At 40.8% G+C, this 16,402-nt stretch overlaps 1 protein-coding gene across 3 annotated transcripts in view; it reads right to left on the bottom strand.

Moving 5' to 3' along the window:
• The window catches only part of KCNH1 (potassium voltage-gated channel subfamily H member 1), a 559,936-nt gene that overhangs the window by 121,339 nt on the left and 422,195 nt on the right, over positions 1 to 16,402 (bottom strand). For all 3 annotated transcript variants that reach the window (XM_085893962.1, XM_085893960.1, XM_085893961.1), the window contains one exon: positions 2,366 to 2,562. In XM_085893962.1, the coding sequence (XP_085750088.1) occupies positions 2,366 to 2,562 (197 nt within the window). The remainder of the gene's footprint in view (positions 1 to 2,365; positions 2,563 to 16,402) is intronic.

The raw sequence follows: 16,402 nt of genomic DNA, 5'->3' as shown, positions 1-16,402 counted from the left end.
TATATATATATATATATATATATATATATATATATATATATATATATATATATATATATATATATATATATATATATATATATATATATATACACACATACATGTGTGTTTTAGAGTTTTTGTTGTCGTTCAATAATACAAGAGGTATCATTTGAAAGGAAATAATCCACTTACATAGAACAAAAATTTGTTCCTTTAAATACATTTACTTGCCTGTTTTAAAAGTCCATGTTTCTGGATTGAGGAAGAAGAAGTGGAACCTTGAGCTTTAATGTCTTTGTTTAAACGGTAACAATTATTATTCTACTGCAGCAGGAACCCTTTACAAGGACACACGAGGAGCACACAAACAAGAAGAGCCACCACCACCACAGCAGCCACAACAACAACAAATACATGTTTATAAAATATCCTTTGTTACAAGTTTTACTTCATTTTACATCCTCGTTGACACTCGCAGAAAGACACGCAATATGTTTGTGAAGCACAATATTCTGCTTTTAGATTAAACCACTCAGCAAAGCGATGGGAGGTACGCCTAGTGTTTTATACAATTGAAAAATATCAAAATCTTAATATTCCAAGACCATATGGGCTCGAGCTGAATTTCGAATCAAATCCTTGCGAAGTATGCATTGTTGCTAATAGCAACATTCCATGTCAGAAGAGAAGAATTTCAAACTCATGATAAAATTGGCAAAATCACTTTATACCTGCAAAAAGTGCTGCGGAAGAAATTGATTGTTCGATCGATTGATAACCCGCACAGAAGTTATGAGATGAAAAATCTCAACACTTCGAAATGCCACATCCATAATTTTAACGACGTGAAATCACAGGAACTACCAGGCAATTGGATGATGGAAAGAGGATGAGAACTCTACAAAAACCAAGCGATTATTTCATTCATTGGTGTCTTTCATTACTTATTTGTAGTAGAAAACAACATTGAGAAACCGTAAAATCGATGAAGTTGCACCAGGCCCAAGCACATTGCAATGTCGAGTTTGGAACAATAGACTGAAGTAACATCCTCATGATCTCATCCACATGTCATAGTGAAAGCAAACATTATAATAATGCGCATGCACGTTTTTGATGTTTGCCCAGTCTGTCATTTGCTGCGCAGGTGCACCCAACACCTGTATTCAGACCAAGTGGACCCTGCACGTCGGTGCGTTGCTGCTAGTTCCCTAACTGCTGAACCACGCTGATCAATAGGGGATCAACGCATCAAACTGGTCATCATCTCAGGTGGAGTGACATTGAACATGTCGAAATGCTTTGTATAATTTGGCCAATCCAAATTTCGATGAACCACCTTGCTATCTTTGCTGTTCTGATTTAACCTGCTGTGTTGTGGGTTATATTGAGCAAAATTACATTTTTACCTTTAGATCAAATCAGCGATTGTCTGACCCTGTCTCCATGCTGTTTAGAGCAGTTTGGCTGCATCGCTCACACACCTGCCACTCCAGTTTCCTGTTTATTCTCTATCTTCACATGCCGGTACCCATGTGTTCTCCACGTTTATAAACCGGTTATCACACCTGCCATTCTTCATGGCAATACGATTGCAGGCAAATCGCGAATGCAACACGTACACCACACAGAAAGAAGCATGTGCAAGTTCTTCAGATTACTTGTCATTACCAATATTGAAAATGTAGAAAAACAATAAAAGAAACCTTTTTCAAAGTGCTAATATGTCTCCTGACAATAGTACTCTAAAAGTTATCAGTTATCGCATGTTTCGTTTGTGTGTTTGCGAATGCACACCGGACTGGGATTCAATTCTGAATGATTCAGCCCACCGGTTGCGTCATGAGTGAGACGTAGCTGTGTGGTTGATGGAGTGCCCCGGTACATTCGGGCAAGAATTTGTAATTTGTTCAAGGTGTCAGCGATAACTCTTTACGAAGGCCACGGCGGGGTGTTTAACGTCCACCAACTAATGCCGGCAGACGGGATTCCCAGTTTAACCTCCGTCCAAGCGACGGAACACACATTGATGAATCACCCAACCTGTGAAACACGGGAATGACAGTTTATAGCTGGGTCGGGATTTATACTCCGGCTAGACAGTTCAGAGGCAAAGTGACTTGTCTAGTTAACGACAAGACACATATGTGAAATTGCATTCAGGAGTGAAAATATAGGCCGAGAAGTTTATGCAAGTGTTTTCAAAGCACTGGAATGCCGTTCGTCCGTCAGAGCAGATTCTCAACATATAGAAGTCGTATTACATAGATGTTATTTCTAGTACAACATAAAGCGGTAGGATACATGACCGCAGCATCCTCAAATTGACAAATAGATTCCTCACCAAAATTAATCAGTGCAATATGGAGACAAGAGTACTGACCCGCTTTCGAAGGTTGTAAGTGAGGATGAGGTTGCGTGCGAATGAGGCCGCAAAGCCTGTGTAGAAAGAGAGAACCTTCATGAGGGCATCACGACGGATAATGTGCAGGTCACAGTAGGTGAGGGCCCGGACGTTAGCACATGACTGGGCCAGGACACTCTCTTTCCAAAAGACGTCACCAAACACGTCCCCCTTTCCTGGCATGAGAGAACAATAAGGATAAGACTGTGATCCGAAAGCTGGTTGTTTTTTTTTAAAGAGTGGAGAAGGCAAACACTGAACAAGTCATGAGAAAATTAGACAATTCTTACAAACTACATACAGCAAGGAAAAATGTCAAACAAGGGAACCATCTCTCGAGTTACGCAGGAAAGCCAAGGCTCATAGAAGATAAGGAAGCAAACAGGAGAATGGCCAGGAGAAAGACGAGTGTAACAATATTGGAATTTGGCTGAGAAAAGCTCCCATAAGCTTCTATAAGTCTGCACTCAAGCTGGTGAATCTCTCCATATAGCAATAATAAGACCATCATACTTTCAAGAGAGTTTGAGGAGTTTTTAATGTAGTTTAGATATTGGTACGGTTGAGCAAGCAATGATTCAATGCCAATAATCCAGGGGTTCTGTTTTCACAGTGAAGTTATATCACTTGGACTGCCATTAAACAAAAGCATTATACAGGAGATTCCTCCACAATTTGAACAAAACACATCTGGTCCTCTTCTTCTTCTTCTTCAAAAAAAAAAATATATAAATAAATATATATGGAAACATGAGGAGTGTGACAAGCACTCCACTGATCCCCATTGGACAACAGTCCACATAACACCAAAGGGTTGTTTCCGACACAGAGGCTTCAGCCCAGTGACTCTGTTGAGGAGACAAAGATTAATCGGGTAATCATCAGATAACCATCAGACGGAACCAGAAATCTGCATTTCGGGCTTATTTGCCCTCATCAGGATGGGATACTGATGTATATATAACCAATGATGCCCACTTTCGTCGTTTATACATCAAACGCACCTCCTGACTGTTCTGGTGAACATCGCTGCAAATTATGTCTCATACGGTAAAACCGCATGATCCGCACAGAACAACCATCTGTGACATATATATATATATATATATATATATATATATATATATATATATATATATATATATATATATATATATATATATATATATATATATATATATATATATATATATAATTGACACCTCCCATGTTCTCCGAAGCTGCAACCAAAGCCGAAGAAGCTGCAGTAAGCAACCCAAGAAGGCTGACGCAAGGTAAGCACTTTGCTGTTCCAAACCCTTCCCAGGGTTCCTCCACAGCTACAAAGACGTTCACAAATAGTACACACATGAGAATCCCAATGCTGCACACCCCCTCAGCTACCGGACCGGTTTCATCACTTACACTGAACAACAAATTTTTTTTACTGGAGATGTGTAAAGTGATTTAGACTAATTTTGGTAGGCTGATTTCAAAAATCATAACCGTTTTGCTGTATCACGTCAGGATTTTCAGTAACAGAAATATTCCCATTGCCTAGAAGTCAGGATTTCAATGAAATTTACAAAAATTCATTTATTCATTTATTTCATCATGAATGCTTCAAAATTATAGAAATTACAGAAAAACTCCACTAGAATGTAATTAAAAATGCTTTAGGCATTTGGCTTTGCGTTTGTGCTGCTCTGTGTCAGTTTCACGATGCAGGAACCAGCAGAAATCGCCCATCATGTTCGGGTTGTGCGCCCTTGGTAACGCGTCTCCATGAGTGAAATCCCTTGGTGGAATCGCTCGCCGTGCTCGTCCGAGACTGCTCCCAAGTTGTCAGGGAAGAAGTTCAGGTGCTGGTGTAGGAAATGGATTTTCAGGGACATCCTGGAGCCAAGTTTCCTGAAGGACTCCAGCAGCTGCTGCACTATTTCTTCATAGTTGTCCGCGCGCTCGTTCCCCAAGAAGTTGTCCGTCACAGCTTTGAAGCTCCTCCACGCTGCCATCTCTTTGGGGTTTAGAGTTGTCGGAAAAGTTTCGTCCTTCATAATCTGTCGGATTTGTGGTCCAACAAAGACACCAGCCTTGATCTTGGCCTCCGACAAGGTGTTGCCAAACTTTTCCTTGAGGTATAAAAACCCACGCCCATTCAGATCCATTGCCCGTACAAAACTTTTCATCAAGCCGAGCTTTATGTGGAGTGGTGGAAGGAAAACCTTGGCTGGGTCGACAAGGGCGACATGCTTCACGTTGTGTCGACCAGGTACATGCTCTTTTCGCTCTTCCCAATCTTTCTTCGTCCAGTGATTCTTGTCGTCTCTGCTATCCCAGAGACAAAGGAAGCACATGTATTTCGTGTAGCCTGACTGCAGCCCTAACAACAGCGCCACCACTTTCAAGTCTCCGCAGATGTGCCAGTTGAAGTCATTGTACTTGATGGAATCAAGCAGCTGCCGCATCGTCTCATAGGTCTCTGTCATGCCGAACGCGTGAGCCAGTGGGACTGATGGTTTCTCCTTGCCATTGTGGAGCAAAACAGCCTTCAAGCTGTTCTTCCCCGAGTCGATGAAGAGGCGCCAGTCTGCAGGATCGTGATCACACCCAAGTTCTTTCAACAGACCGTTGATGTCACTGCAGAATGTCATCGTGTCTTCCATCTCAAAGAACTCAGCCATGTCTCTGTGACGTGCTCTGAACAAGGATATCTTGGTGTTAGGTTCAAGTAGATTCCACTGCTGCAGCCTTGATCCAAGCAGCTCTGCCTTCGCCTTTGACAGCGAGAGATCTCTTACAAGATCATTTAAGTCTCCCTGGTTCAGAAGGTGTGATTCTTGAGTGTCGGGTTCAAAAGGTTCATCATCACCATCCTCTTCACCACTGCTTACAGCTATGTTCTGATCAGCTGGAGGTGTTGGAACGGGGTTCTCGTCATCATGAGGCACAGGTTTACGAGCAGAGACGCAGTCAGCGTACTTGATGTGACCTTTATTCTTCTTGTTGAAGCCGGCGATGCTTGTGCAGCAGAAATAACAATCATCATGATGATTATGCGGCTCACGCCATATCATGGGCACCGCAAATGGCATGCTCGCGCGCTTGCCCACCAACCACTGAGTCAAGGTTGTGTGACAGCTTGTGCAGCAGATGTGTGGTGCCCAGCTCTGTTCTTGGTCCCCCACCTTACACCCGAAGTAGTGAAAGTAGGCGGCCTTCATTTTCACTGCTGTAGATATACTTCGCTGTTGATCTTTTTTGGTATACCGACCACAGACATAACAGAAGTTGTCAGGATGATTGGTACAGGAACGCTAACTCATCTTTATCTGAAAGAAAGAAATATAACACAAGTTAACAACAATTGTACGAAATAGACATGTTAAAGACATATGTAAATTTCATTGAAATCCTGACTTCTAGGCAATGGGAATATTTCTGTTCCTGAAAATCCTGACGTGATACAGCAAAACGGTTATGATTTTTGAAATCAGCGTACCCAAATTAGTCTTAATCACTTTACACATCTCCAGTAAAAAAAATTTTTTTGAAATTTGTTGTTCAGTGTTATTGGCGAATCTTCAGCAACAGCACAGACAGCAATGCATACCAATGAGGCTACCAAGCATGTACACATGCAAATGTCGAACGCAGTTAAGTGCTTACCTTGTGTTGGCCTTCTGGGTTGCTTTATGCAGCTTCTTCTGCTCGAAGAACATGGGAGGTGTCAATTTATTTATATAATACTAGCCACCTGGGTTTAGTTGATTAGGTGAGAGCTGATTGGCTATTCTCTCCATTCACAGGTGAGAGATGTGGGTGGGTCTTTCTTTAGTGTGTGTGTGTGTGTGTGTGTGTGTGTGTGTGTGTGTGTGTGTGTGTGTGTGTGCGTGCGTGCTTGCGTGCGTGCGTGCGTGCGTGCGTGCGTGTGTGCAATCAACATTGGTCTTGGGGGTTTTGAAAATATACGATTAAGGAACGCTCATATTTGATTTTATTGTTAACTCAAAATATCTAGGTTCTTTACAGACATTATAAGTAATGAACAATAACACAGTATTGATAACATTTTGTTAAAATAACGTAATATGCTGCAATACCTCTGACTTTGTGATTAAAATAAACAAACAAACAAACAAGCCGGTAGGCGACATGGGCGGTCGCTATATAATTGCATACTAGTCATACAGTTTTTCACGGATCGAGCTGAAATTTTTTGACAAAGAGGTTGATTATAGTGCGCATAAAAGCAGATTTTTGATTTTCGAAAAAAAAAAATATAAAAATATTTTCGGATTTTTTCAAAAATTTCAAAGTCCCGTTGCTAGGCAACAGTGGCGTCCATAGCAACGGTGCTTAAAAGCATACAACTAGATCCTGGTATGAACCTACCAGTCAAGTTTCATCAAAATCGGTTGACTCCTCTGGCCTCCAGAGCTGTCCATTACATACATACAGACAGACGGAAAACCTGAGAATAACGGTAGTCTAGCGACCACCCAACAAATACATATTATTTATTTTCCTTCTGTTTCCTTGTTGTAAATACAATGTTAACAGCACACCAACAGACGAAGTAACTGGTATTTATTATTGTGTTGTGAATATTATAAATAATCCAAATAATTAAAGGAAGGATTTCAACTTTAGAGTTAATCACTGACACACACTGATGGTGCCGAAGTGTCTCAGACCTCGGTGCAGGTGACACGTCCTAAATACCTGAAGTGGCTGGTTGCGAATAACCAAAATACTCACAGGTGTAGTCAATCCACAAATGTTCTCATCAACTTTGTCCATCATTAAAACCTACCATTAAAAAAGCCAATAATAATAATGGTATTAATTTTATAGTTACCTTGAGGACATGTTCTGTCATTATCAGGTTGTCTGTGTGCTCACATGAGTATTGATCGCTCCGCCAATAGTGCCATCACGCATCACGGAGACAATCAGATGGCAAGTGCCTGCCACTCATTCACCCCACTTTGTCTTCTAAGCTTCAATCTTATTCCCCAGAGTAACGGTACTGCCCAGAGCAAGGCATTTGAGTTCTGAGTGGTTTGCCCAGTCGTGGGATCAAATCTACCCCCAGAAACTCGATCAATGCTTCAATCTCGCTGCTGTTGTTACCCTAATAATTTGTCTTTATAAGCACATTAAACCCTCAAAAACGTTCTTTTTTCTAGCACCCATTAACGATCAGAGAAAAATAATAAATAATAAACAAAGAAATGTATATAAATCGAACCCCCTAACTTGATGAGACAGCAAGGTGACCTGCTCAATTCCCATAACAGCAGATGCTGCATGACCTGAAAGCACCAAGCATCGTCTGCCACACAAACGCATTGTCTCTGCCCTGCTAATCACCAGTTAGGAGGTGAGTTTGCAATCAGGAAGGATAAATTAAACAAAAGGAGCAACTCCAACCCTAAATGCGACATGAGACTGATGGGCAAGTACATAAATAATGATGACATATCACCTCCAAACTAGGATGGCCTCCGTGTGGCACCAAGGTTTTCGAAGACCAATCAATATTTATTGTTATAAATAAATGAAAGTAGAACTGGCAATCCAGATTTCAGCCATATTATGGGCTCGTCAGTATGACATTGCCAAATTGTTTATTTGTTACCATGCTAAGTTGGTTTAAGAAAAATCTATCTCCTGAACTTCATGAGGCAGTAAGGCATGCCGTCAGCGTCACATTGCATTTTGGGTTGGACTTGTTCCTTTTGTTTACTTTATCCCTCCTGACTGCAAACTCACCTCCTAACCGGTGATTCGCAGGGCAGAGACAATGCATTGAGGATGGCAGACAACGCTTGTTAACAGGTCATGCAGTAATTGCTGTTGTGGGACTCGACCTGTGCCCTGATGCCTCATCAAGTTTGGGGACTCAATTTTGTAATTACTAACAAGCTTAGTATGGTTACAAATAAACGATTTGGCTATAGGTCAGCCTGACGAGCCTATAATAACAGCGAAATCTGGATCAGCTGCTCTGCTTTCATTTATTCGTGGCCATAAAGGCATAAATCTCAGTCTTCAAAGACCTGTGTGCCACACGGAAACCATCCAAGTTTGGAGGTGATGTGGCAGCATAATTTATGTACATGATGTCAGTGTCATGTCACATCTAGGGTCAGTGTTCTCCTTTTGTTTAATTTATTATTCCTGACTGCAAACCTCTGCAGTGTGACTCCTGTAATCGCCGAGTCTTTTCCGCTGCCAGCTTCCCCCATCTCAATCCATGACCGCTCAGTACGACCGTAGTTTTATGCCAGCATAGCCAGAAAGATGGGGATAACCTAAACAATTCCATATCATCCCCTCAAGCACCATAGTCTCAGATTTTTAGCCATCCTAGAAATGTGTTATAACAAATCCACGGGGAACTCATTTGCCTCAGAACAGTGTTTGCAAAAACTTACCCCTCCAACCACAGCTTTAGAATAATGGGTTCAGCTCTGATTGTAATCACTTCCACTTTGGAGATGGCATAGCCTGATATTTCAACAATAGACTGTCACCTTCAGCATTACAATTGAAACCACTCTCCATTGTACACTTTCAAAGCCTGTTTATGCAGCTGCTAGAAGACATTGCACAGAATTCGTTACATCTCCAATATTAAATTCTAGTCACTGAATGGTAATATCCAGACAGAAGGCAACACATGTGACACGAGACAAGTACGCCATGACCTTAAACAGCAAATACACAAAGTACATTCTCTCACATAAAATCGATCAGTCCACATTTTATTTGACTTCATATACAAAACTCTTTAGAGAGCGCCAGTGCTGCCGAACCAGTTTACTGGCAAGGATTATACTGGGTGGTTTGCCATCGCTTTCCCAGCAGTAGTTAGGGCAGGAATTTTGAAATTTGTTCAGGGTGCCGGTGATACCTCGTCCACTCTTTGTGGAGGATACCGTGAAATATTTAACTTTCACCAACTAATACCAGCAGATGGGACACCCAGTTTAACGTCCATCTGATCGACTGCACACATTTATGAAACGCCCTGCCTCTGAAACGCCGGAATGATTCGAACCCATGCGAGACAACTTCGAGGTGAGTGTGCGTACGTCCCGGCCATCCTGCCAGCCCTCTTTGTCTACAAAGAAAAAAAAAACATCAATAGGTAAAATCACATACGATATCTTATCCCTTTCACTCATATGGAAAGGTGTTTAGGAGGAGATAGGAGCAAAGGGAGGACTGGGAAGGAGTATCGATGGCCGTATTGTTTAAAATGGCCGGATTATTTAAGTCATTCTGCAAACCCCCATGAATCACGCATCATTGAACAATGTTTTGCACGACCCAGTGGCCCAATTGTAGACATTTTAAAAGTATAATATTAGGATTACATCACCATAACTATTTATAAGCAATGAGAAGAAGGAAAAAAATCCCAATAAGATAAGATTAAATACATAATATAATTTACCGTCGACACGAGAGGACATTTTTGATTTAGCACACAAATGCCTGAAAACATCGCTCATCCACTGCATATTCATCATTGTTCAACATCCACTCCATCCATACATTACATCATCAAAGGTAAAGTATCAAAAACAATAACAACAGTGAAGCCTTCGGTGAAGGCTTCGCAATACCCTGATGGTCCACCCACCTATGGAAATGATTTGGTAAGTGGTAATTACCCCGCATACATGAAGAGAAAATCAGGGTTAAGCAATTAGTTCACTTCTATCTTTCTGTCCGTCCATGCGTCCATCTACAAACGTCAGTTTATGATCGAGGAACAACTTCATTTCAATTGAATGTTGCATTTTGAACACGAATCAAATCACAAACCTGCAGTTTAGCAGTATGTTGGCTCTGAATTCATCCCAATTGCACATGTGCAGAGAGAAGTGAGACAATTTAGTTACTCTGCCTGTCTGGCAGTCAAACAAAACTGAAAATCATTCCAAACAGGAAACTTAATATTTTTATGGACATCATAAAGGACACAAACAGTAGGCACGAATAACTAATGTAAGGTGGTGTAAAAGACACTGTGGCAACGGTGGGAAACTTCCGAAATTTTTTTTGTATACAACGTTTATTTTATTCCAATTTATTTATATATTTGAACAGTGTAGAAGACAAATCGTCTTCTTACCACTTCCAAAACCTTCGAGTTTTGCAGTACTTGGACATGATAAATAGGATGGTGTGTAAGACTGCACAATGGTGGTAAACTTGCAGAATTATTTTTATACGACCTTAAAAATCTTAATTTTATTTCAATTGAATTATATACTTAAACATGGTGTGGGTTAAGGTGTTCTATGAACTCTCTCGGTGGTATACAGTGCTTGGCACGAACTAAAATACCATAACAAGCATGGACTGAATGTACCTGCCAGCTTTCTTTACATTTTTTGTGGATTACTATGCATGATTGGGGAAGACGACTGACATTGCAGGAAGTTGTCGCACAAGATCTTAGAGCCAATGCCATAAAAGAACGAACAAAATGGTGCAAGGGTTATGAAGTGAAAGGTATATGGTACCATCAAGACCCTGCCTAGATCAAGCCATCCCTCCAAAGTGGATGACCAAGCAAGGGGACTGATCAGAGAGGCCAGCAAGAGGCCAATGGCAACTGTGAAAGAGCTACAGGGTTTTATGGCAATGACTGGTCACTGTGTGCATGTGACAACAATATCCCAAGCACTCCACAAGTCTGGCCTGTATGGTAGGGTGGCAAGAAGGAAGCCATTACTCAAAAGAGCTGACATTGAGTCCCATTTAAGGTATGCCAAAAACCACTCCAGAGATTCTGAAGCCACGTGGCAAAAAGTTTTGTGGTCTGACAAAACCAAGGTGGAACTTTTTGGCCGAAATGCAAAACGTCACGTTTGGTAAAAAAAAAAACCAACACAGCACATCACTCAAAGAACACCATCCCTGCTGTGAAGCACGGTGGTGGCAGCATCATGTTATGGAGATGCTTCTCATCACCAGGGACTGGAGGGGGGGGGGCACTTGTCAGGATCGAAGGGAAAATGGATGGAGAAAAATACAGAAAAATCCTAGAGGAAAACCTGCTGGCCTCTGCAAGAAAGCTGAAATTGTGACGGAAGCTCACCTTTCAGCATGACAAAATCCCAAAGCACACAGCCAAAGCTACACTGGAGTGGCTAAAGAACAAAAAGATAACTGTCCTTGAGAGGCCCAGTCAGAGACCCGACCTAACGCCAATTGAAAATCTGTGGCATGACTTGAAGATTGCTGTCCATCAACGCTCCCCATGCAACTTGACTGAGCTTGAACAGTTTTGTTTAGAAGAATTGGCAAATATTGTCCAATCAAGGTGTGCAAAGTTGGTGGAGACCTATCTCAACAGACTCACAGCTGAAATTGCTGTCAAAGATGCTTCCACCAAGTATGAACTCAGGGGAATGGACACTTATCCAACTGAGATATTCTAGTTTTGTGTTTTACATTAATTTTCTGAAATTTGTCGAATTTGTTTTTCACTTGGAAGTTTTGGTTTACGATGTGTAAATAAAGGTGGAAAGAGTCTTTTTTCCATTCTGATTTAATTCCAAGCTATCAGGCAACAACAGGTGAAAATTTTGAAAGTGGTGGAGACTTTCTATAGGCACTGTATGCACTGATGTTGTCATTGCCTCTTTGACAAACAAGATAAACATTTTATAAACTCTTAGTGAATGCTTCATGACAAAAAAACAACCAATAAATTGAACAAATAAGAGAGAAACATACTCGCTTCGAAGCTGATTTGGTGAAAAAGTCTCTGAAATCCATGTTGATAATGTTGTCATTCAGACAAAGCTGGTTGAGCACTGTGATCGACGTGATCAATTCTAGAGGGAAGAGACTGATCCGTCTTCTGTGATCCATCCAACGAATGCCCCTTGAATCGAAAAAGTCCCACTTGAATAGAAACTGAATTTCCGACGGAAAACACTGAACAAACGATCAAAGGTTTATCATTGCTTACATCACCCATTTATTTCCTTTGTGGTGACTTGAATAAAAGTTTTTGTGGTTTTTTTTTCTCCTGTTGATAGTTTCATCATGTAGTCATTCCACATCTAGTACATCGTCAGCTTTCCACCATTTTGGAGGTGAACGGTCCAGATGCAAGATTTGATTTGTCGAGCAAAATTAAGCTCTTATTCTATCAATGATGGTGAATTGCTGCGCTGTTATGGGCTGGACAAAACAGGCAGGAAGGACCCAGTTTTGTTCTTTCGTCTGCCGGCAATTACAACCAACCAGGGCGAAAATTAAAAAATATATTTATAGAACTCGTCCTGTCCCCCTCCTTTTAGGATTGCCACTCGTGGGTTAATAAGACATAACTATGTCTCAGGAAAGAAGGGGAATAGCAGCTAGTATTGGGATCGGCAAATGTCCCCCATGCACCTTTGGGGAATTACCGCCAAGTATGAAGCTAAACAAATCAATGTAATAAACACAAGTGCTGGATGTAAATACTCATCGGGGGGGAGGGGGGATTTTATTTTTTACCCCACACACGTGAAGAAAAAGTGGGGTTAAGTAATTGGTTCATGTCCGTCCGTCTGTCTGTCTGTCTGTCTGTCTGTTTTATCAGTTTATGATCAAGGAACAACTTATTTAAATTGAATGTAATATTTTGAACACGAATCGGAACACAAGTTTGCCATTTAGCGGTACGTTGGCTCTGAATTCATCTCAATCGCACATGTGCAGAAAAGTAAGATAATATTTTTTACTCTGTCTGCCTGTTTGTTTGTTTGTTTTTTTTGAATGTCATTCCAAACCTGATGATATTTTAAAATCATTCCAAACAGGAAATTTACTCTTTTTAACGACATGAAATGGCCACAAACAACAGGTAGGAATAACTCATGTCACATGTTAAATAATGTGATGCAATAGGCACTGGGTAAAACGGCGGTAAAACCCAGAATTTATTTATTTCTCCACCTTTAAACCTCTTCCCTCAATTGAATTCAAAATATACTTGAACGCTGGAGAATACAAATTGCCTCTTTGCTGATCTGAAAATGATCAGACTCTGGTCTGATAAATGGAACATGTCCTTCAATTCTGGATAATCTCTCAGCCTCACCCTATTGCTCCAGATGGATCACCAAACAAAGCCAACTATCTTCTTTGGTCATCTACTGGAAGAGGTTCAGTATTTTGAACTTGTACACTTCACCAACAGCCATGACCTTTCCTGTGCCAACCACATAGCCTCCAAAGTTAGCACAGACTGGACATCCTCCATCGATACGAGTCTTTCCTTGAAAAATCAGAGCTACTCACACAGTCCACAAGGCATTTGTTTCGACTCACAGTCTGCAAGGTGGTCTCTCTCTTTTCTTCAGTCTATTCTCCATTATTGCTCCATCTGTTCTCTCAATCCTCTGACCCTCCTTATCTACTCTAGGATAAATGCATTCTTCCAGTAACCACCATTCTGGTTAAACTTACAAAATCCAGATTGATTGCACACCTCATCTCTTTTATTCATCACTTCTCCCATCTATGGGACAACCTTTTAGATCTGTCTCACTCTTCCCTTCAGGGAATCACGCAAGCATTGTACCACCATCTCACATCAACCCCAATTCTGACCCATGACCTTTATTACCCCCATTAATCTTTTCTAACCCAACCATTGTTTGCCAGTTTCAGTGTTTCCTCCTCTCCTCCCTCTCCTTTTTTCCTGTTCATTCATTCCCTTTTTGATGCTTGTCCCATTGGGAGTTCTACCTTGCTCTTCCATAAGCCTGGTTCCTGTATAGAAAAAAAGTGGCATTGGGTTGGAGAGGAGGAGTAGGAGTAGGACAGGTGTGGCTTAAAAATTGTGCCAATACCAAGATGACCACATCAATGCAGTTAACATAATTTGATATCTGAGAGTTTGGATAGAAACAACAATTTGAGTAAGTGTTTGTTGGTGGAAGCTGTGAATACCTTCATGGCTCTGCAAAGTGTGCAGCTGAACAATGAAGAGCTGTTGTAAAAACAAAAGAGAAGGCCTCATGAATGTATTAAGACAATTCACTGGAGAACCATCATTTCTGAGCTTTTTCTCAACAATAAGTATGATTATTACTCGTATTAAAGAAGAGTGAGATCATAAATTTAATGACACCAAAGAAGCGAATTGCCATTTTATAGTTCTGGAGAAAATAAAACAAAATGTTATTTCCAAGATACTGGAAATAGTCTGGAATACGTTTGACCACTGGATACCGGACAGTTACTCTTTAAGCACAATGGCTGTTAATAAATATCCGGAAAGAATTACAAGTCCATGGTGAAATGACTCGATATATGAATGGGACATGAATGTTTCATGAGGAATTGAATAAATCCCGAGCATAGCCCTTTACTGCACTGTAGAAATATGCTATTGTCATTGTTTTGCTTTTTATAGACTTAAAATGGTGAATAACAATCCGTTTTGGGAATACAAAATGGGTTTTTTTTAACTTGTTTTGGTTTATCATTCCCCTCCATCCATTTCAGAGAGAGAGAACGAATGAATTTGGTCTTTGTCACATCCCACATCGGTGCTTCTGAACAGTATCAGGACTATGGAGTGAATTTCAACACAATAAGAATAGACAGATGCAGGATGGGTGGAAAAGAATGAAGACACTGTAATAAGTGCAATATGCTTTGAAACCACAAAATGCCTGTTACAAGCATTGACTATGGAATAGACACGACGAGGGTTGTAACGTAATTTAGTGATTGCTTAAGTTATTTCAAATGTTTTCTGCCCAAGTCTTTCGTGCTGGCCATTTTGGAACTAAGTGGAGAAGATGTGAGATTTTGTCTCCATTCTAGTGAACAGAGGAAGCCATTGGACTATACAGGACTTTGTAATTGGTGTATTCACCCCCAGAATACTTGGCACGCAGTCACAGAAGCCCCCATCAACGAGGTTCATCTGGGTGGCCGAAAGTATATCATGCATACCAGATAAGGACGAACATGAAATAGCTCAAAAAGCTTCTAAAACAAGTAAAAAAAGACATAAGATGTCATAGCCCCAATTGTTTTGGTAATTGTGCTGCATGGAGTTAAAGGGCTAGCCCATATTTATGTACGACTAAAATGTCCACCAGTCTACGAGTGGGCCATCTTTGATCAGATCACAAAATAAAGTGAGAGGCACGTGTATGCCACCATGAATTGTGCTTGTGCTAAGTTTGAACAAAATCGGACCATGTATGTCTGACAAATAGTTGGGGACACATGTAAGTAACAAAATGGGCACCGGTTGGCCATCTTGAATGTCACCGCGAAAACAAATGATGTGCTTATGTCAGCCATCATTCATTATCTGTGTGCCAAGTTTGAACAAGATCGGTAAATCCATGTCCAATAAATGGTTGAGGATGTGTTTGACAATGGGTTTTTTTTTTTACAACTAAAATGGCCACCAGTTGGCCATATTGGATCTGATGTCGAAAAAAAATGATGTACATGTGCAAGCCATCATTCATTATCTGCGTGCCAACTTTGCGCAACATCAGTAAATGCATGTCCGAGAAATGGTTGAGGAAGTGTTCAAAATAGGGGTTTTTTTAACAACTAAAATGGCCGCCAGTCTACCAGTCGGCTTGGCCATCTTTGATCAGGTTTCAAAATAAAGTTAGGTGCACGTTTATGCCATTGTGCACTGTACTTGTGCCAAGCTTAAACAAATTTGGACCATGCATGTCAGAGAAATAGTGGGAAGACGTTTAAGTAACAAAATGGCTGCCAGTCGGCCATATTGGACCTGGTCTCAAATAAAAAACAACGTGCATGTGTAAGCCATCATTAATTATCTGTGTGTCAAATTAGAACAACATCGGTAAATGCATGTCCGAGAAATGGTCGAGGATGTGTTCGATACCAGGTGTTTTTTCCAACTAAAATGGCCACCAGTCGGTCGTCTTGGATCTCATGTTGAAAACAAATGGCATGCATATGTATACCACCATGTGCTGTCTTTGTGCCAAGTACAAATAAAATTGG

This window comes from Eptatretus burgeri, chromosome 9 (genome assembly GCF_056783735.1).
Source record: "Eptatretus burgeri isolate ZD-2024b chromosome 9, Ebu_testis_v1, whole genome shotgun sequence".
NCBI classification, from domain to species: domain Eukaryota; kingdom Metazoa; phylum Chordata; class Myxini; order Myxiniformes; family Myxinidae; genus Eptatretus; species Eptatretus burgeri.
The sequence above is the reverse complement of the archived record's forward strand: the minus strand, read 5'-3'. Positions and strand labels throughout refer to the sequence as shown.